This window comes from Cantharellus anzutake (assembly GCF_015039405.1).
Source record: "Cantharellus anzutake strain C23 chromosome Unknown EI90scaffold_1, whole genome shotgun sequence".
NCBI lineage: Eukaryota > Fungi > Basidiomycota > Agaricomycetes > Cantharellales > Hydnaceae > Cantharellus > Cantharellus anzutake.
Window position 1 is genome coordinate 2,268,536 of NW_024066951.1, and position 20,807 is coordinate 2,289,342.

General features: G+C 48.3%; 6 protein-coding genes across 6 annotated transcripts; 4 read left to right on the forward strand and 2 right to left on the reverse strand.

Moving 5' to 3' along the window:
- Positions 1–95: 95 nt before the first annotated feature.
- Positions 96–2,700, forward strand: EI90DRAFT_3149569 (glycoside hydrolase family 72 protein; the record flags this gene model as incomplete). The annotated part of the gene is made up of 9 exons (XM_039065596.1): positions 96–221; positions 281–324; positions 388–567; positions 631–1,038; positions 1,093–1,188; positions 1,240–1,328; positions 1,389–1,805; positions 1,860–1,921; positions 1,980–2,700. 9 exons carry the CDS (start codon positions 96–98, stop codon positions 2,268–2,270), a joined length of 1,713 nt encoding a protein of 570 aa, XP_038924050.1. The 3' UTR covers positions 2,271–2,700.
- EI90DRAFT_3149570 (uncharacterized protein) lies at positions 2,526–8,412 on the reverse strand. Its single transcript, XM_039065597.1, has 20 exons — positions 7,872–8,412; positions 7,667–7,812; positions 7,486–7,606; positions 7,040–7,426; positions 6,960–6,989; positions 6,840–6,907; positions 6,646–6,786; positions 6,455–6,613; positions 6,365–6,395; positions 5,331–6,305; positions 5,166–5,269; positions 4,619–5,116; positions 4,460–4,567; positions 4,208–4,405; positions 4,134–4,157; positions 3,883–4,075; positions 3,473–3,829; positions 3,374–3,415; positions 3,126–3,316; positions 2,526–3,066 (listed from the first exon to the last, which is right to left on the reverse strand). The coding sequence occupies exons 1-20, from the start codon at positions 8,215–8,217 to the stop codon at positions 2,689–2,691; spliced, it is 4,497 nt and encodes a 1,498-aa protein (XP_038924051.1). The 5' UTR covers positions 8,218–8,412; the 3' UTR covers positions 2,526–2,688.
- Positions 8,413–9,606: 1,194 nt separating this feature from the next.
- On the forward strand, positions 9,607–15,793 carry EI90DRAFT_3028484 (1,3-beta-glucan synthase). Its single transcript, XM_039058067.1, has 14 exons — positions 9,607–9,893; positions 9,948–10,198; positions 10,267–10,654; positions 10,681–10,877; positions 10,933–11,928; positions 11,979–13,163; positions 13,187–13,664; positions 13,724–13,903; positions 13,956–14,786; positions 14,837–14,841; positions 14,915–15,239; positions 15,360–15,425; positions 15,506–15,550; positions 15,605–15,793. Exons 1-14 carry the CDS (start codon positions 9,725–9,727, stop codon positions 15,658–15,660), a joined length of 5,172 nt encoding a protein of 1,723 aa, XP_038924052.1. The 5' UTR covers positions 9,607–9,724; the 3' UTR covers positions 15,661–15,793.
- Positions 15,794–15,859: 66 nt separating this feature from the next.
- EI90DRAFT_3028486 (uncharacterized protein) lies at positions 15,860–16,848 on the forward strand (the record flags this gene model as incomplete). Its single annotated transcript, XM_039058068.1, has 3 exons — positions 15,860–16,080; positions 16,102–16,104; positions 16,270–16,848. Coding segments are annotated over exons 1-3 (212 nt in total), but the record flags the coding sequence as incomplete, so codon positions are not given.
- Positions 16,308–17,840, forward strand: EI90DRAFT_53336 (uncharacterized protein). Its single transcript, XM_039067746.1, has 7 exons — positions 16,308–16,462; positions 16,519–16,697; positions 16,750–16,871; positions 16,927–17,087; positions 17,149–17,179; positions 17,232–17,635; positions 17,693–17,840. The coding sequence occupies exons 1-6, from the start codon at positions 16,456–16,458 to the stop codon at positions 17,491–17,493; spliced, it is 762 nt and encodes a 253-aa protein (XP_038924054.1). The 5' UTR covers positions 16,308–16,455; the 3' UTR covers positions 17,494–17,635; positions 17,693–17,840.
- Positions 17,841–18,129: 289 nt separating this feature from the next.
- On the reverse strand, positions 18,130–19,940 carry EI90DRAFT_3143311 (mRNA capping enzyme, catalytic domain-containing protein; the record flags this gene model as incomplete). Its single annotated transcript, XM_039065004.1, has 10 exons — positions 18,130–18,345; positions 18,386–18,557; positions 18,629–18,829; positions 18,887–18,982; positions 19,074–19,153; positions 19,214–19,297; positions 19,359–19,490; positions 19,547–19,628; positions 19,700–19,762; positions 19,831–19,940. The coding sequence occupies 10 exons, from the start codon at positions 19,938–19,940 to the stop codon at positions 18,130–18,132; spliced, it is 1,236 nt and encodes a 411-aa protein (XP_038924055.1).
- Positions 19,941–20,807: the final 867 nt, after the last annotated feature.

Here is a 20,807-nt window from a genome sequence, read left to right on the forward strand (position 1 = left end):
ATCAATAAAGCCACTCTTATATATCGCCCCACCGCTCATCGCCCGTGGCGAACACACTCCTTACATAACTCCCCTCCCGCCATATCTTGTCAAGGATGCTGTTGGGAGCTGCGTTGGGAGCCGCTCTCCTACTTGCAGGCTCGTGCCATGCGTTGCAAAGTGTCAACCGTGTTGGACGTTACCTTTACGGCGCGGACGATGGTAAGAGATTTTATGTCAAGGTCAGTTAAGTCCCCCCTGGCTGTGTAGTTTTGCGCCCAATTTGATGCGCCCGTCGTAGGGGATTTCTTATCAAGAGCAGGGCCTCATCACTGGCAATGACCCGTGCGCACTTCGATTTTGTACTGTCTTTTGCGGACGTTGACTTTGTGATACTCTTCTCTTCAGAACAAGTTTCCCTGAACCAGGCGACTTCATCGACCCATTGGCGGATTCAGCAGGCTGCCAACGAGATCTTCCGTACTTGCAACAATTGGGCGTCAACACCATTCGTGTCTACTCCGTCAACTCTTCACTCAATCATGACACTTGCATGTCTTTACTCAGCAAAGCCGGTATCTATACTATGTAACCTCATTCTTCTTCCTCTGGCACACGTGGCCATGACTATTGAAACAATATTTCTTGCAGCATTGATCTCTCGCTTCCAGTCAACGGATCGCTGGACCGAGTAAGCCCATCCTGGACTACGAACCTCCTGAATCTCTATGTGGAAACCATCGAGGCGTTCTCGAAGTACGATAATGTCCTTGCTTACAACGTTGGCAATGAAGTAGCAATCTCGAACCTGACGACCGTCGTCGGGCCTTTCATCAAAGCAGCTGCTCGAGATGTCAAAGGTACCGCTTACGTCGCTCTTGGCCTCTTGCTAATTAAGCTTGGCATTTTCACCTTAGCCTACTTGAAGTCGAAAAAATTTCCGCAGCTTGTTGGGTATGCGTCTGTGGATGCCCCTGATATTTGGCGGTTACCTTTTGCCCAGTTTCTGTCCTGCGACAATGAGGCTACCAGCATCGATATTTATGGGCTTAACAACTAGTAGGGGTGGTTTTCTTCAATGTCTAATGGATGGCTAATCGCTTGTCGCTATAGCGAGTGGTGTGGGGATTCTAATTTCCAAGCAGCTTACGTTGGGACAGAGAACGCTTTCAAAACTTATAACATTCCAGCCTACTTCTCTGAATTTGGGTATGTCTTTTCTGTCGCGATTGACCTCTGAATAAACGTACCACTTGGTAGATGCGTCAAGTCACCCCCAAGATTGTGGACAGAGGTACAGGCGCTATTTGGCCCTCAAATGATCGATGTCTGGTCTGGTGGTCTCGCCTGTAAGCAATGCCTCTTTGCAAAATTGTACTAAGAACTCATGTAGTTCTCCCTTCCATCAGTTTCCTACTTTCCCGCCTTCGGAGGCTTCGGCATGGTCAACATTAGTTCGGATGCCAAAACCGTCATCGTCAGTGACGACTTCAACCGACTCAAGTCTCAATACGCTCTTGTGAACTTCACTGATAATCCGACGAAATCCAATGCCGGTACAACCAACTATTCACAATGTCCGGCAGAGACACCCAATTTCCTCGCCAGCACGAAACTTCCTGATACTCCAAACACTAATCTCTGCGATTGCGTTTTGAAGTCGTTCAGCTGCTTGTTCACCCCTCAGACACCGAACTATACCTATATCGTTGGAGACTTGTTAAATTACGGGTGCTCTCAGTTGGGTTCGCTTGGTGGATCTTGCGACACTATTGCTAGTAATGGAGAGACTGGAGTTTATGGCAGCTTGGCTGAGTGTGATCCCAGTGAGTTTATCTTATCAGATAAACATTCTATTCATTCTAATCGGATACGCCCAGCCATCAAGTTGTCATATGTGTTGTCTTCCTACTACGAGGCTTATAACAGAACACCCCAATCTGTCAGTTCCGCGGATGATAGGTTCGATATGGGAGCTAACTCACCTCTTACTTCTTCAGTGCAATTTCAGTGGAAACGCAACTATTAACCCGAGCGCACCACCTACTCGTACCGACGCCGTGAAGGCCGCTCAATCTTGCCTTACCGCAACCCCAGCATCGACTTTCACACCCTCGTCTGTCCCTCTGCCACAACCTCCAGGTGCCTCTACATCATCTTCCATTAGCACCTCCACGCGAAAGGGGGGAGCTACGAACAACCGTGTTGGCCTGGCAGGCAGTGAGGGCATTATTGGGCTGGGAGCGTTCACGTTGACTTCTATCATTGCGGGAGTGTGGATTTTACTGTGACAATTTGTTAATTTCCTTGGGTGTGATCTTTAGTCAAGCAGTATGTTCATCTACTTGAATTGTTCACCCTCATTCTTTGAAGGACTTGTCGTTTTTTTTTTTTCATTGCACTTTCATTTAATTGGACTTGTTGCTTCCATATCCTTCTACCTCTCGCACTGTAATGGACACGAGTTTTGTGTAAAGTTCGGATGCTTTGAACAGTTCAACGAGGCGCGTCTCAATGGTTGTAATGCCCGTTTGAACGCTGTTAATCGTGGAAGTTTTGGGCTATCGATTGACAATATGAAGAAGGGGAATTGAAACATTGCATAAAACGATACAAGCTTATTAAGTATATATTGCCGTGGTGGTCATGATCACTGCTGAACGACATCATCAACGAAAGCCAGATGAGCAGAAAAATGTGATGTCGTAGCTATTCTTTGCGTAAATTATGTCTACTTAGCGAAAAGGCTTCACCAAGTGCAGATAGAGTCGCGCCGGCACGACCATATCTTTTGCTCAGCGACTGTGATACTTCGGCATTGCTGCGATAAGATGAGGAAGGTCGTAGACCCCCACTATCTTCACCAGATATAACGCTCCAATCATCACTCGTACCACGTGCATACTCGCTCGTGCTATTCGAAGCAGTAGATGAGACATTGTTAGGTAAACGAGAGGGGCTTGAAGGAGGCGTCGAAAGAGCCGACTCCGGAATACGAGGAGTGCCTTGTGGCGGGCGTTTGATGAGGCTGCGAGCGTACTCCAAATTTCTGTAGATGTCTTCAATAGCGTTGGCCACACCCTTCTCCTGTTCGGGGATAACAATTGTTGAGTTAGCTGGAGAGTGCAGTCGATCACATCACGTACAGCACGGATGGCCTCCCCAATCAACCTCGCCCGATCGATTTGCTTCTGATCTGCCGTGGCGGCTTTCAATGCTTCGGTTAGATTTTCAACCGTCAACTTTCGAACGCTAGAGCCTATCCCAAGCGCTTCCATACGATCAGCCCAGAAGAACTGATCTCCAAAGAACGGTTTTATGATGGTGGGAATACCGGCTGGAGGATCCTCGTCAGATCTATCATTCCAGGGGCGAAATCCTCCGTTTTACATACCTCGAAGGCTGGCTCCTGTGGTTCCCGCGCCACCATGATGACCTAAGAAGCGACACATTCAAGCTAAAATCTAAAGACATATGTCCTTGGAGCACTCACACGCTGCATCTATACGGGGGAATAACCAATCATGAGGTACGGAGGTAAGGGGATAAATTTGTGGAGGCAGAGAGGGTGTTGGAAGTTCTGCATTGTCGCCTTCTGGCTGGGGTCCCTTTTTGGTGGACATACGATCTGACCAGCCTTTAGACAGGATTGCATACACGCCACTTTGAACGATCGCGTCCACAACACAACGTGTCATCGCCTCGGGATCCGAAACGACAATGCTACCGAAGCCGATATAAACAACCTTCTTGCCTTTGGCATGAGCGCCGTCGATGAAAGGCACAAGGCCCTCAGGAGGCGTCCATTTCTTCTTCGTCGAGTCATCAGCGTCGTCAAGGAACCAATAACCTGAATGCTGACGAATCAGCAGATCGCGAAAACCCTATCATTTGAAAGCATACCGGTAACTCGTATCCATTCGTACCAGTCAAGCGGTGGCGGAACGACCGTGGGGCTGAAATTGTACAAGAATGGAACCTTGTGCTGCTCCATCTTATCCAGACTCGTGCTCTCAAGGCCAAGCATGTTTTTTCTCCACCTATTGATTTGACCAGCGGTAGCTCGCCAGAATACTTGGTCGAACATCACATATGTCTAAAGACGAGAGATACGAGGTTACTATTGCCGCTTTGGGCTGTAAGAAATTGTTCACCATATAATTATATCCGCCGCCCATCTAGATAAAAAGGTTGAGAATTCACAAACCAGGCTGAATAAAAGGCCTACTTTTCTATCCGGTACAGCGAAAGCATGCGGATACGCCCTTGACCGTGTCCACGGCATTGTGAAGGCTCTGAAGTAGGGTATTTTGAGTGCTTCAGCGATATGGAGCCCACCCATAGCACTTGGGCTCTCGATCAAGACATCCGTATTTTGGCATGCTTCCCAAGATGTTTTCAGCAAATCATCTAACCACCCACGGAACTGTCGAGTGTATCATCAATATCGCAGTCACCTGAAAGCACTTGAGGACTTCACTTTTTGCATTGTCTCCTTCATGAACGAAAATGTGAACATTCCATTCTCTACGCAGATGCGCATTAGTTCCGCAGGATCACCGCCCACTTGTCCATATTCTATGCCATGCTGCGATATCGAGATAAGCCTGCGCCCGATCGAATTGCGGTGCTAACCTACCCCCTCTATCCAGTCTTTGTACTCTGTGTGGGTGGCGATTCGGACCTGGTGGCCATCTGCCTTCAATCCTTTACATAACGCAATATAAGGCTGTACATCTCCTCGAGAGCCAATCGTTAAACAAGTAAAGCGAAGCGGTTTCGTTGGTTTGAAACTTAAGAATGTCGAAGAAGTGGAGGTAAACATCACTGCAGGCAGCGACTCAGATTCAGGCGGTGGTCTGGCTTCCGTTTCGACACTTATATTATCGAACTCTTCGAGTATCAGGGCTTCACGTTTCCCCTGACTGAGTTGAGGGACTTCTCCAGAAAGCTGTTTTTGCCGTAGCTCGTTCATTTGTCTGTCCAGCAGGTCGACGCAAGCATTCCGACGTTCCGAACTGTTGAATTCGAAGAAAAGTTCCTCGTGTCCCTTGATAATGGCAGTCATTCCGTGGTGGCCAAAGCGGAATGCTTTCTGCTTTTCAGTGGACAGGATGTCTCGGATAGGTACCATCATCTGTTTCAAGCTTAGCGAAGAATCCAAAAGGCAGAGGGACAACACTTGCCCTCGTTTTTGTCAGCGGCTGGGAAGAACGGAAGCAGAGGTAGTTTGTGGAGATGTAAAGTCTCCCAGAAACAGGAAGTACACGGAACAAGGAACCGGGGATATCTGGAATACAAGACTAAATGTTTGGCACCTGCACGCAGACCAACATATGAATATAACTTACATCCGACCAACGTCTCTTTCTCGTCCAACGCAAACTGCTGACGGAATTTCTCGACAACTGCTGCATCTGCCACCTCATGGTCGGGAGCTTCCAGGATTGAGAATCCAAGATGATTGCCTCCATCCAGCGAGGACGAATGGCCTTCCTCGCTTTCGGAATGATGTACTATTGGCTGGTCAAGGACTTCCTTGACACCACCATGACTCTCCTTTTGGTACGACGTCAACGAAGGGTTCGAAGTGACAAAGAGACGCCGTGACGGCGACTTGAACCAACTTGGGACGACGCCAGTCCATGAGGCACGTGGTGTGGTAATGGGCTGTGTCTCTGAGATTGTTACCTCGGTTGTCGGTGGGATCAGCTGAGTTCCGGGGGGATATGTGTGGCCCTTTGCGGTGAAACCATTTGGTCGTGCAGTAGCATCCGATGAGCCACTGGATATGGAGGGTGCTATGCTGCCGGTGGTTGGGGACAATGTTAAGGTGGATTCAGCATGAGGGCTCGAGGACTGGGTTGGAGAGGTGTGAAGAACGTGTGTGTAGTCGATAGTGGGACCGGACGCCTCAGAAGGACCACTTGAACGGCGTAGCAAACTAGGAGCCTCAGAAAAAGGACGTAAGAGTGACGCGAGCCTAAAGCCGCTGCTACTGCTAGGAGGACTAAAGGAAGTTGGTAGTTCATTAGTGGCGCCCGAACGAGCAGCGTGCGGCTGAGGGCCGCGAGAGGGTGTGCGGTGCACAGTGGTATCACTAACAGCTTCCAGAGCCGCTCCATCAGAGACACGATGGGTGCTGACGACAGTCCGGATCTGCTCAAGTGCTTCGGATATATTCTGGAAATAAGCGAAGAAGTACGAGTCCATGGTGAAGTGTTCGTCCCGATCTATGACTTTCACCTCTATAGTTTCACTGAAGTCCATGGCGTTGGAGCGATCGATGTCGATTATGACAGAGTAAGGGATAGCAATTTTCACACCTAATGATGTTCAATTATTCATGAAACTGATGCATGTGAAAAAGTGATGTATTGCTTACTTTCACCCATGTTCTGGGCTTTGAAGATGATCTGTTACGATGGAGATGAAATAAGCATAGCTGACCAATATCAACCATGCACTATCATGCCTTTCTAATGGCTTTCACCCATTCATCACGACTTGCTGTAGAGTCCGCCGACAACGTGATAGTTTTTTGGTTCGTCCGGAGCTTGAAGACTTTGTCGTCTACGGCCTCACAGGATATCGCATAACGCAGGTCCACGTTCCCATGGGGGAAATAGGGGTCCTGAATAAATGCTTCAGTTAGGAATGATAAACCAGTGAACGGGAACGGCCAAGACTCGCCGTGGATGATTGATACCAAGACAACACGTCATTCTTAAGGACAAACCAGTGCTTATTCCATCGTTTAAGGTGCGACGCCCTTTTGCTCAGGGTCCCCGACTTCAGGACCTGATCCTGATCATCATATCAGCATCCTTTAATGATCCATTGTTTCCAGAGTCCCTTACCTCCCGAGCAGGCATATGTGCGAAGAAACAGAGATGGGAGTTTGTGAGGTATACATACCCTTGGAGGACTGCAAGCGCACGTCAGCGGCACTAAAAGGAATCATGTCATGACGGGCTTACGGACTGAACGCAACAGCCAACATGGAAGTTCTTCGGAAAAATACTGTCAGGGTGGGCATATTGTTTCACGGACGGCCTACCTGCGACTACTTCAGTTATATCTGGTATCTCGAAAACTTCCCGAAGCTTCGTGGCCAATTGTGCACGCCTCCTTAGCCGAACGGTGGCCACACTCATGACGCGTGAAGACTGAATCCGCAGGGGGCTAACGGGTTCTTCAACGGAGACAGGAGACAGATCATCTTCTGGTGGGGTGGAAACAAGCACTTGTCCTGTCAACATTGCCGGAGACGCTTGGGGCATTGATTCATCGAAATCCGCCTCCTCTTTATACTCCTCGTCTTCGCTCGGATGATTCGCGTAGTAATCGTCCGGAGAGTGCGCTAGTCTGGAACGAGTGAACATAGTCGGCATCGTGGTGTCACGAGAACGATGAATTGTATGAATAGAGGATGAGATGGGAAAATCTTGTAGGAGATGATAAGCAAAGCCCAACGTGCCACGGCAGACCATCCATGATACTCACCGAGTTCCTCGTCACTAGTGATTTCGCCAACTTCCACCGGAGTAGTTGTGACATCATCATCGTCTTGCTCCCAGGGAATTGCTTGAAGGGCTTGGATAAGGGTTTGTGTGCCTTGCCGAAGCTGTTGGAAGTAAAGGTCAGAGTGAAAGAACGGTCCCACGTCCGCTCAGCGACAGCGTACCGATCCATCGAGGGGCGGCCTACGGAAGCTTGCTTGGGACTGAGCCATAGCCTGCTGATGGATTTGCTGCTGTGACGAGGATGACGCGGTGCTTGGAAAGGGGAACCCTGGCGCCGATCGCGTCATGGACGTAGGGGAGACGTTGGCTAGAAGGTAGTGAAGTTAGTGTGCATATAGCTATCATTAATACACGCATATCCCTCACTTTTCGATGATTGGGGATTACGGTGGCCATCCTCTTCATCCCCTGATGATGCATCTGACCCCTGGGCTGCTTTACTCTGCCGAAGGGCGGAAGATAGCCGTGAGGTGCCGGTGCGCTTGACTGATCGCGAGGGTGTAAGCTTCTCCGCTGTCCGGTTGACTACACGTTGAACGAAATTGCATGTTTTGTGCCCCGTGGGGAGAACGGCATTGTCTGACGTATCCGGAGCCGAAGTGACAAAGGGATCGAGATGAAGCTGGCTTGGACTTGTGTTGATAGTGGTTCCACTGATGGGATTCTGCACCATGGGGGGTGGTGCGGCCGGCATCGGTGGTGAAGGTGGCATAGTTGCGCAAAAAGTTTGACCCTTGTCCAAACCGAGGAACTTGATTCTGTTGGGGATGAATCATGCCGGAAGTATCACGTGGAGTGTACATGTCATCGCGTTCTGCACCCCCTTTTGTGTTGTTACTTTATGCCGCTGTGCCTTTCTCCACACTGCCCGATGCTCGATGCCTTACTCAAGCCCCTTTTCGTTTTTGTCTACAGTTGCGACCAAACAAAATTCCCAGTGGAATTCTCCGAGCAGTTAAGCAGTTAAGCTTAAGCTCCGTTTTGACGAAATCGGATACCTCTAGATGAGATATGCAATCTTTGGATTTTTCTCAATTGTTTAGCACCGATTGAGTTTTCGTCGTATCAAGAGGGAGTGAAATGTATTTAGAGTAGAATATATGTCAGTCCTTGGTCCCAAAGAATAAAATGACCTTGAACGTCATCCATAGCTGCCATAAGCCTTGCACTCTGATACTGCACGGTGCATGGCTTTTCTGCTTCTTAACTACCCATGCGGCTGCTTTCCCAGTCAGCCCCTCGCGGCATGCATCCATACGCCAAGTCCGATTAATAAACCTTCGGATTGTATTCAATGGACATGCATCTGAACATTGCAATCGCGCGATCGCGTTTGCACCTGAGAACCTCGGCTTCTAAATCTCGCCGGGCGCTTGCAGTCGGGTCGGAAGCAACTCAATTTGGGCTCATAACACTATCAGAACTATTGAATTCGAGTCTAGTCTCAACGCCTACGTTTTAGCCGCGCGCAAATTTTTCGCATTCGCACATCACAAGAAATTAAATTTGGAGAATGATTGGAATTGATACGACGATTTGAGGCTTTTATCATGAGAATTCACGATCCCAGAAACTTTTCTTGTCTCTGCGTGGCCGCAACTGTACTCTAAAATGAAATCATCATCATCATCGTGTTTGTTGTGTCTGTAACATTCTTTTGCTGGCGATACTCGTGAGTGAGACAAAGGTTCTCGAGAAGCACGTAAGCGGTGTCTGGTCTGTGAACTGGTTCGGTCATTTAAGTAAATTGCTGGCTGTGTTTGCACTGCGACAAGGGTCGGGTCGATGCTGTGCGAATGAAGCCCACAACGGGGCTAGGTCGTCGCAGCATGTAACTGCGCATCGAGCAACCGTATTGTTTGTTTATCATTATATGCCCGTGCGACAGGAGACAACATAGTGCATTCAAACCGTGTTGGGATGTAAGGACAAGTTGAAAGTGATCGAGTTGCAATTGAGGGCAGATCTGACGCCATGGGCTTTCCAGAACGTCACAGACAATGTTGAAACGCATACAACCAACAGAGACCTGTATATGTACCAAAGCCCGTCGGCCGTAGCAGGAGCGGCCCTTGATTGTCACTGCCATCAACTAGCGTGGCCGAATTGTTTGCATCCGATCTGGGCCAACACAAACACAACAACCTTTATCCTCATCATTCCGCTTAATCAACTTTCGCCAGTCAATCTTGCGTCGAGCAAGGCTGCTCGCGTGCGCAATGTCGCAGGAGCAGCATATGTTTGGGGCAAGGCCTCAACCTCCACCGCCATCAAATTCATACGTTCCCCGACAGCAAGAATATGACGACCGTCTGCAGCAACAACCGTTCTACACAGGATCTACCACTCACCTTATGAATCCTAGTGTCCAACAATTCCAAGATTATGGTATGCTGTTTGCGAAGTTGCTATTTTGCGTAGAATTACTGATTTTATTTCCAGAATCCAACCATAGTCGCCCTGAGCTCTCTCTTCCCGAGACAAATCCATTTTTTCAACCAAGTGAGCATTCAGCGGCGCCTTCCTATGACTCGCACTCGGAAGGCCCGCCCGCCTTTGGGTCGGGGACGGTGGAACCTTATCCAGCGTGGACCACCGAGCGCCAGGTCCCACTCTCAACCGAGGAAATCGAAGACACGCTTTGGGACTTGCAAACAAAGTTTGGTTTTCAGCGAGAGTCAATGCGGAACGTTGTGCGTATTAATATTTTGCTATTCGACAAGACAAAATTTCTTCTCATTTTATTGAACCACGCGTTTAGTTTGACTTCCTGATGCAACTGCTAGACAGTCGCGCATCACGAATGACACCCAAACAGGCCCTTGCAACCATTCATGCTGATTATATCGGGGGTCCTCATGCTAACTATCGGAAATGGTACTTTGCCGCCCAACTTGATCTTGACGACTCTATCGGTCGGGCAAATAATCCAGGGTTGCAACGGGCGAAAACCATCGTTAAAGGCGCCCAGCCGGATTCGAAACTCATAGCTGCAATTGATCGTTGGCGTTCTGCAATGAACAACATGAGTGACTATGACCGTCTTCGACAGGTTGCTCTTTTTCTCCTATGCTGGGGCGAAGCAGCGAACGTGCGCTTTGTACCTGAATGCCTTTGCTTCATTTTCAAATGCGCGGACGATTATTACCGTTCCCCGAATGCCAGGACTCGACAGAAGAGGTTCCCGAGGGTCGTTATTTGAGCAACGTGATTAAGCCACTTTACACCTTTCTCCGTGATCAGGGATACGAGGTTAACGACGGCAAATTTGTTCGGCGGGAAAAGGATCACGCTGAGATTATTGGATATGACGATGTTAATCAACTTTTCTGGTATCCAGAGGGTCTAGGGCGCATTGTGCTCAGAGACAGGGTGAGGAAACTCTGTTCCACTCAAGTCCAACATTTCACAACTCACCATTCTCCAGTCTCGATTAATTGACACGTCACAAGCCCAACGATTTCTTAAATTCGACAGAATAGATTGGCAGGCCACATTCTTTAAAACTTACTATGAGAAGCGCTCATACAGACAACTTGCCGTTCACTTCAACCGTATATGGGTCCTTCACATCGCCGTTTTCTGCTATTTCGTTGCCTATAACTCCCAGGTTATGTACAGGAAATTTGATGGGACGGAGCCGACACCTGCCATGATTTGGTCGGCATCAGCGCTTGGAGGGGGTATTGCCACTCTTATCATGATTATCGCCACTCTTTGTGAATTCACCCTCGTGCCAACTACATGGCACAACGCGTCACATCTTTCGACCCGGCTGTTATTTCTGTTAGCAACTTTGGCGCTTACTGCTGGACCATCTATCTGGGTCGTTATTATAGACGCAGGTAGAACAACAAGCAAAATACCTCTCATTATCGGTGTCCTTCAATTCCTCATCTCGGCTGTTGTAACCGCTGCTTTTGGCATTATCCCTTCTGGGCGAATGTTTGGTGATCGAGTTTCGAGCAAATCACGGAAATATTTGGCCAGTCAGACTTTCACTGCAAGTTACCCGGCTCTGGACAGCACGTCGCGGACAGCATCTTACATTCTATGGGTCCTCGTTTTTGGGTGCAAATTCGTGGAATCCTACTTTTTCCTGATTCTATCATTCAAAAATCCCATCACCGTGATGGTTGGAATGAAGATTCAACGGTGCTCGGACAAAATCCTTGGTAGTCTTCTGTGCGCGAATCACGCTACATTTACATTGGCTCTGATGTTTGTGACGGACCTCCTTCTCTTTTTCTTGGATACGTATCTTTGGTACATCATCTGGAATACGGTGTTCAGTATTGGCCGCTCCTTTGCCTTGGGCTTGTCTATCTGGACTCCATGGTCGGAGATTTTTACACGGTTGCCGAAACGGATTTACGCGAAACTTCTGGCTACAGGAGATATGGAGGTGAAATACAAACCCAAGGTAACGCTCTCGAGCAAGCGAATGATAGGTTTTTAATTACATTTTGTAAGGTCCTCGTTTCTCAAATCTGGAACGCAATTGTCATATCTATGTATCGGGAACATTTACTCTCCATCGAACACGTCCAACGTCTGCTATATCATCAGGTCCAAGGCCCAGATGGGAGAAGAACGCTTCGTGCACCACCATTCTTCCTCTCATATAGTGATTCCCAATACAAAGGGAAATTCTACCCTCTGGGTAGCGAAGCAGAACGGCGAATTTCATTCTTTGCACAGTCCCTCACTACCGCCATTCCTGAGCCCCTTCCTGTGGACGCCATGCCAACTTTCACCGTTCTTACTCCGCACTATTCCGAAAAAATTCTGTTGTCCTTACGAGAAATCATTCGCGAGGAGGATCAAAATACTCGCGTCACGTTGTTAGAGTATTTGAAGCAACTCCATCCGATCGAATGGGACAACTTCGTTAAGGATACAAAAATCTTGTCTGAGGAAGAAGCCCAATCAGAAGGGCAGGACCTTTCTGAAAAATCCTCCCAAGGCAAGGCGGACGATTTGCCCTTTTACTGCATTGGGTTCAAGAGTTCATCGCCGGAATACACACTCCGCACGCGAATCTGGGCATCGTTGCGAGCTCAAACATTATACCGCACCGTTTCGGGTATGATGAACTACGCGAAAGCGATCAAACTTCTTTACCGAGTCGAGAACCCTGAAGTGGTTCGACTGTACGGTGGCAATACGGACAAATTGGAAGAAGAGCTCGAGCGTATGGCGAGGCGGAAATTTAGGTTTTGTGTTTCGATGCAACGGTACTCCAAGTTCAACAAGGAGGAAATGGAGAATGCGGAGTTTTTACTTCGTGCTTATCCTGACCTACAAATCGCCTACCTCGATGAAGAACCATCCAAGGTTAAAGGTGGTGAAACCCGTTTGTTTTCTGCACTTATCGATGGTCATTCGGAGGTCATACCTGAAACTGGGAGGCGTAAGCCCAAATTTCGGGTGGAGCTGCCTGGTAACCCCATTTTGGGCGATGGGAAATCGGATAACCAAAATCATGCCATCATCTTCTACCGCGGGGAGTTCCTGCAGCTCATAGATGCGAATCAGGACAATTACCTCGAAGAGTGCCTCAAAATTCGTAACGTGCTCGGCGAGTTTGAGACGTATAATCTATCTCAGCAAAACCCGTATGCCCAGTGGGGTCAAAAGGAGTTCTCGAAGGCGCCCGTTGCCATCCTTGGGCTCGCGAGTATATCTTCTCCGAGAACATTGGTATCCTCGGTGACATTGCCGCTGGAAAAGAACAAACCTTTGGTACTCTTACCGCCCGAGCGTTAGCTTGGGTCGGTGGAAAGCTTCACTATGGTCATCCGGATTTCATCAATGCGACTTTCATGAACACTCGTGGAGGGATTTCCAAAGCACAGAAAGGCCTTCATCTCAACGAAGATATTTTCGCTGGCATGAATGCATTCGCGCGCGGGGGATGCATCAAGCAATCGGAGTACTATCAGTGTGGAAAAGGGCGAGATCTTGGTTTCGGTACTATCCTAAATTTCCAGACCAAGATTGGTACTGGTATGGGCGAGCAAATGCTCAGTCGGGAATATTATTACCTTGGTACTCAACTACCTATCGACCGCTTCTTGACGTTCTACTACGGCCATCCTGGATTCCATATCAACAATATCTTGGTCATCAAATCTGTGGAAATATTCATTGTGGTTCGTGAGTATCATCATGTCATGATTTCACACTTGGGTTCGTGTTACTCACAAAGATCCCAGTTGTCTTCCTTGGCACTTTAAACAAGCAGCTCACCATTTGCCAGTACAACTCTCAAGGAAATCTTATCGGAGGACAGCAAGGGTGCTACAATCTTGTCCCCGTATTTGATTGGATTCGCCGGTGTATTGTCAGTATCTTCCTCGTATTCTTTATTGCGTTCTTGCCGCTGTTCCTCCAAGGTGAGAGCCTTTTAGACGTTGGCATGATCATTTTTTACATCTTATCACTTAGAACTCGTGGAGAGAGGAACAGGCAGTGCTCTTGTTCGCCTCGCAAAACACTTTCTGTCATTGTCCCCGATTTTCGAAGTGTTTTCTACACAGATCTATACGAACTCCATCCTTTCTAACTTGACCTTCGGAGGTGCTCGTTACATCGCTACTGGCCGAGGTTTTGCCACAACCCGAATCTCTTTCGCTATCCTGTACTCGCGATTCGCCGGCCCAAGTATTTACATGGGCATGCGTATTCTTATCATGCTCCTGTACGCCACCATGGCGATTTGGATGCCACACCTTGTCTATTTCTGGGTCTCGGTACTGGCCCTCTGCATCGCCCCATTCGTCTTCAACCCTCATCAATTTTCCTTTGCGGACTTCATTATCGACTACCGCGAATTCTTGCGCTGGATGTCTCGAGGAAATTCCCGCTCACACGCCAACTCATGGATTGGATACTGTCGATTATCCCGAACACAAATCACAGGTTTCAAGAAGAAGCGTCTTGGACATCCCTCTGAAAAGCTCTCAGGAGATGTTCCGCGCGCGAGCTTCCGAGCTCGTCTTATTTCAGAGATCCTTATTCCATGGCTTGGCGCGTTCATGTTTGCGCTTTGTTATATGTTCGTCAAGTCTTTCCCAACCAAAGGCAGCAATCCCAACACCAGTCCAATAATCCGACTCCTAGTTGTCTCAGTTGGGCCTCTTGCATGGAATGCGGTAGTTTTAATCGCCCTTTTCGTCGTATCGGTAACAATGGGACCTATGCTCAACTCTTGTTGTGTGAGGTTTGGATCAGTGATGGCGTCCATTGCTCACGGATTGGCGCTCTTCGGTTCGTTCGGTCCGTTTGACTTCTGGACTTTTGGAACTGACCATACCACGTTTCCTTAGGTTTGGTCGCATTCTTCGAATTCCTCGTAAGTTTCAAATCCTGTCATCGCTCTGCATCCCATTGATGTCCGCCCCCAGTGGTTCCTTGAGCTTTGGGATGCATCACATGCGGTCCTTGGTGTTATCGCTACCATCGCTATTCAGCGGGCGATTCAGAAGTTCTTGATTGGTTTCTGCATTACCCGTGAGTTTAAACACGATGAAACGAATCAAGCTTGGTGGACTGGAAAATGGATCGGACGAGGGTTTGGCGCACACATCATGTCTCAACCGGCTCGTGAATTTTTAGTCAAGATTGTGGAACTATCGTTATGGAGTGGTGACATGCTTCTGGCTCACTTCCTTCTGCTCATTCTCACCCCACCCGTCCTTATCCCTTACATTGACCGTGTCCACGCTACCAGTGAGTGCCTTGATTCCCTTTTGGAAACACTGCACTCTGACCTTGCCTCTTTACAGTGCTCTGTTCGTAATGCTTTGGAAATTGCATTTTAGTCGCATTCGCTGATTTCGTTATCCACAGTCTGGTTACGACCGTCGAAGCAGATCCGAGCTCCCCTTTACTCCATGAAACAGAAACGACAGCGCCGTGCATTGTGAGTGTGCAGCACATTTACCACGTCTTACCGATCCTAATTGCGGACCTGCAGGTCATCAAATACGGAGTAGTATACGTGATCGCGATGTCTATCGTTATTGGAGCAATAGCACTGCGTGAGTGTTGGGTAATCATTGATCGTTGTATAACTACTAACGCCCTCCATCCAGCTGCTATCTTTAGAAGTACGGTTCGCCTCAACTGCACGGTCTGCACGCGGCTGTGAGATGCCCGCATTCATCACTTTTGCATGTTTATGGACATTCGTTTCCTTGCACGCATTTTACACATCATCTTTGTATTTGATTAATTTTGCACTTTTGTCTCGAGGACAGTCGGCCAATCTTATACCATTCTGGACGAAACATTCCTTCGTCTTGAAGTACACTGGTGGCGAGTAAAGTGAACGATCGCATGCTCAGTCTCGCGAAGCGAAGAAAGGTAAACAGCGAGTCTTCTAAACACCGTCGATTTCGACATAACAGGAAACGAGAATGAGCGGGTTCTGTTGACTTGTGTTGACCCTGACAAATTAACATTCCGTTCCCACACTGCGCACCAAACGCTAAACAACCACCATGGCGAGTAACCAGCGCTTGGGCAAGCTGTTCGTGCCTTTCTTGATCACTGGCATGCTGCTGACCGGTAAGCTTCTACCTTGCACCTTATCGCCTTCATCAATCGGTGCTGTGCAATGATGGTGTCTGCAGTGAATGCGCACCTTACCCCTGTTGTGCCACTTCGGTGTAATTCCCGCTCATCTCTATTTTTCCCTTCGTAGGATGGTTGGTCGCTTGGTTCACCCCACTAGGCTATGTTTTCACCTTTTCTCTAGCACAAACTCGCTGTTTTCGAAATATCAAGACATGCAATGCGTCGCGAATTGTGACGACCCCAACCCCCGAAAACACGTGGTTTTCGAGCAGCCGGTGTGGCAAACCTCCAGATGTTTGCTGGTGAAGTCAGTTATGCTTAGAAATCTCAAACATTGCGTTTTTGGTTAATCCTGGCAGTATTTCAGATGCTTTGTGTGTTTCGGTCTTCAGCAGGCGCACCAATACCGCATACTGACTTCGCATTGCAGGCTTTATCCCGATAGCCTATAACGTTATCAAGAAATATTTAAACTCTTCCTTCATACAGCTTGAGGAGGATGCACCAACCACGGAGTCCATAGACTCTAAGCCGGCTCCGAAAGAACTGAAGGGTTGGGCTCCGTGGCTGTTTTGGATCCCGGCTGCTTGTGATTTAACTGGGACTACAGTATGTGGACAAATAACGTAGATGCAGTGATTTTCATGCACGCCTACGCTAGCTCATGAATGTTGGGCTTCTATACACACCGGTATCGATTTACCAAATGACGCGGGGTGCGCTTGTGCTCTGGGTAGGATTATTCTCTGTGATGTTCCTGAGGCGTCATCTGTGGCTATACCAGTGAGTCGCTGGCATCCCCGTGTTGATGACCGTCAAGTGACATCTCGCTGTATAGGTGGCTTTCTTTGTTAACTGTCATGGCAGGCGTGTCCCTTGTCGGGCTTTCTGGGTCCCTCGCAAAGAATGATGCCCCAAATTCTTCGGAGGGTATACATCAGCTGTTAGCTCGTATGATGAGCAGTGAGGGAACTTCGGAGCCTGCGACGGTGTTCGTCGGTATGTTCTTTTTTTTTTTATTTACGCCCCAGCCTTATCCAGCTCACTGGGGAAATGTCAGGTATTCTTTTCGTCCTCTTTGCGCAAATATTGTACGTGAACTCTTGACATATGATACTTTTCAAGCCCTGACGCTGTCTAAAGCACTGCCACTCAGTTCGTTGTCGAGGAAAAAATTATGCATGTTTATTCTGTGCACCCCCTACTCGCGGTTGGATATGAAGGCGCTTTCGGATTCTTCACAATCCTGCTCGCCTTTCCAATTCTTACTAAATATAAATCTTACTCTACTTTCTTCGATCTTGCTGCTGGCTGGGACCAAATTATCCACAACGAGACTGTGCTTTACACCTCGATCGCCATAGCCATCTCCATTGGTCTCTTCAACGCGTTTGGGCTGGTGTGACGAGGCATGTAAATGCAACTGCGAGGAGCACAGCCGATACGTGTCGTACGATTGGGATTTGGATTGTTAGCTTGTTCCTTGGCTGGGAACACCTGCTCTGGCCCTCAACTCTATTGCAGCTTCTGGGATTTGCTGTACTCGTGTAAGTTTTGCCTCCACTCGGCTAGTCAGCGTTCATCTGACGGCCTCCCTTCCTCAGTTACGGAACAGTGCGTCGATGCTCATGCAAGGGACTTGCGGCCCGATTTTGCTGACATCCGGTCTTTTAGTTTGTATTCAATGATTTGACGGAACCACCCTCATTTCTCAAGCCCACCAACGTGCCAGCCGTCTCTGTCGATCTCGTTCCCGATGAGCCTGATGAACGACGTGCTTTATTGGCCGAGAGTGCTCTAGATGAGACTGCCGGTGTGCCTGCGAATCTGGGACGTGGTGGATATGACGTTATCCTCCTCGTCAAACTGCCAGATCAGGCTGACCTCAGAGTGAATAGAACCGCATACGTGTATCATCTTGGACCCATGACTGCGACTTGTCTCCTAACTACCAATATACCTAATACAATCTTGGACAAGCGTATTATGAGGCTATTAAATATCTCAAATCCCAAGGGGAATGACACAATGCAACCGTGCATTACCGCACGAATCCGCCGGCTTTCAGAGGACCGCCAACTCTGCTGTAGATGGGTCCTGTGTGGTCGTTTGGCCGACCGTTAGAGGATGGTGGTAGGACAGGAGGTGGAGGTGGCGGCGGCGGCGGTGGGTGTTGCATACTGGATTTGGCACTTGCTCTTGCCTTCCAAGCAACCTTCACTGCAGCAGCGCAGCTAATAAGCTGGCGATCCCTGCGCTGAGCCCACATGCAATCAACTTATTGAAAGAAAACCTACTTCGGGACTCTCAACGCCATCACGGATACTCTCCAGAATGTTTTGAATAACGCTAATGTGATTACCATCCGTCTTGTCATCTCGGAACCGTAAGAAAGTCCAATTCTGGGTCTTCATGTCCCAAGCGACTTCGACGATACGATCATCATATTGCTCGCCCGTAGTCTTCATTCTGCAATCGCAAGGCGGGGCTCAGCATTCCCCTTTAAATTTAAAAGTGATAATGTGGGGAATTTGCTCAACTTGTCCCAAGTGACATCGTCAACTTCCATTATATCGAAGTATTCGTAATGTGCTGCCCCTCTTCTTTCGCCGTGAAAGGCGTTGAGAAGGAATACCGGCTTCGCAGCATAATCTGGCTCCTGCGGACGATTAGGGCTGGGAGGGAACCTGAGCTCTGACTTGAAATCGACACTGTTTTGTGATGGTTCCTTCCACTTAAGTCTGACAAGGGATTCAGTTATGTGACCCAAAAAAAAATTACCATAGAAAAAGACTCACAAATTCGAATCCGTGCCCACCACATAAGGGGTGTCAACGCATGTGTAGATAAGGCCATCGGTGCCATGTTTTAATCGGGGGATGTCCTCCTCAATACTTTTTCCACATAATAGGAGAGCTCCATTCTCTTTCCTTGGATGCTGATACGCGTCAGAGAGGGGGCATGATTTCCAAGCTTATTACATACTCGAATGGCCTGTTTCGGGCCATGTCAGGGAGCTCCCTTAACATGTTCTGGTGTGGCGCGATGACAAAGTTCATTAGCCTCTGCCAAGACGCGCGAATCATTAGTAAAAAGACGAATGTGACGCACAAGAGCATTCTTACCCCATATCGTTTCTCCAATATTCGGTCCATTACGTTGGTGCCGTCACATACTAAACAATCGAAGGCGAGGAAACGTAGTGTTTCCTGCGCTAAGAAATAAACCAATTGTTCACGAAGTTCAGACAAACGCACATCCGTCACTCACATGTTTGGAAACAGCGTCAACATCGAGTACCAGTTCTCCGTCGAGGAGTGTGTGACCGAGAGGTCTAGTTTTGTCTCCATAGTGGGGAAAGTACAGGTTAGGAACGATTCGATACGCGTTCTTACGGTCGATCTGGATGGGAACGGGACATGAGCAGACTTGGAGAGCGATCATTGGTAAATACCTACCAGACAAATCTCTTGTCCAGCTTGAACCGGCACTATAAGCATGAGCACTCGGATCCCGTCTGACTTTTCGCATACCCAGTAGCTTGAGCACAGTGACACGCCCCAGACTCAGATATGGACTTAAGCGCCTATGTAGGACAAACTATGACATACTCTGCTTTATGCAACCTTTCAATGTCTAATTTTTTGAAGCTGACAGGCTGAGAGCCGGGGAATCTAAGTGTTAAGTGTTGAGTTTGCCTCGAACGTTTCGGGGGTTACTACAGCAAGTCGTGGATATCTACCGAGTATGCTCGACACGGCACAACGAGGCTACCAGTTCCCGAAGATGATGTGCGTGTTCTGGTTCAACCAGAGTTCCAGGTATATCTGGAGTGCGAAAATGTGCTTGCATCCCTGCCTCTGAGCTCCCAGTATGGACTTTCGAAGACAGTAAGAAAAGGCTAGTGTATTGCTTCCACGCAGGCCTGTTTAGAGGACCCAAAGCTCGGGCACTGATTGGTTGTGAGTCGCTTCGTGATCTCTCATTGGCTGGCCTCACGGTTTCTCACGCTCTCTCTCTCCCATTGGTTCGTGTTTCTTCATTCCGGCCTCACTGGGACGATTGCGACTCTGAAGCTGAGGGTAATTAATTACCCCATAGCTCCATTGCTATCTTCTTTTTGACCGTCTCAACCAGCCAAATGGTTATCTGGACTTACAAGAAAGAATTCGACCCGAAAGGCATATTAGTATAGTACTGACTGAACTAATCTGTTTCGCCTTTCACCACTGGGGTTCCTAGGGTTGGTGTAACTGAAAGGCCCCCCTAATTATATCATGTATGGAGATCTCAAGAGCGTAGTCTTTCGGCTCTATCGGTGTGAACCTCAACAATCTCCCTTTCATCCATGAATTCTTCACGTTATGTCACTCGCCCAGTCGGTGGATCGATCTGACTACCAGTGCTACTTGCATATGATATTCATGTGCATCTATTGATGTCTAGTGATAGAGCTTCTAGACTCTGGGACAAGCTGGTAATCGAATATGAATGGCGGTGTATCTCCGTATTCTTGCACTCGATACAGCGATCTGTCTCAAAGCGCAAGTGAATCGTCAAGGGAATCATGGACAGTGGGATTAGGCGAAGAATGAAGCAGAGTAATGTGTGGCATCGCCATCTCTTAACCCGAACCACCTTGCAAAAACATATGTAGCTGGAAGAAGAACGTGATGCCGGCTCCACCAGAAGTCTACGTAGGATGGAATTGACATCATT

Coding starts and splice junctions, on each gene's coding strand:
- EI90DRAFT_3149570 (XM_039065597.1), bottom strand. CDS start 8,217: ATGCCACCTTCACCACCGATGCCGGCCGCACCACCCCCCATGGTGCAG. Junction 6,908..6,959: donor TTGGCTGTTGCGTTCAGTCC/GTAAGCCCGTCA, acceptor GTGCGCTTGCAG/TCCTCCAAGGGTATGTATAC. Junction 4,076..4,133: donor GCGGCGGATATAATTATATG/GTGAACAATTTC, acceptor TCTCGTCTTTAG/ACATATGTGATGTTCGACCA.
- EI90DRAFT_53336 (XM_039067746.1), top strand. Junction 17,088..17,148: donor GCCTGCGACGGTGTTCGTCG/GTATGTTCTTTT, acceptor GGGAAATGTCAG/GTATTCTTTTCGTCCTCTTT. Junction 17,180..17,231: donor GTCCTCTTTGCGCAAATATT/GTACGTGAACTC, acceptor CGCTGTCTAAAG/CACTGCCACTCAGTTCGTTG.
- EI90DRAFT_3028484 (XM_039058067.1), top strand. CDS start 9,725: ATGTCGCAGGAGCAGCATATGTTTGGGGCAAGGCCTCAACCTCCACCG. Junction 10,199..10,266: donor GAGAGTCAATGCGGAACGTT/GTGCGTATTAAT, acceptor CCACGCGTTTAG/TTTGACTTCCTGATGCAACT. Junction 11,929..11,978: donor AGGTGAAATACAAACCCAAG/GTAACGCTCTCG, acceptor ACATTTTGTAAG/GTCCTCGTTTCTCAAATCTG.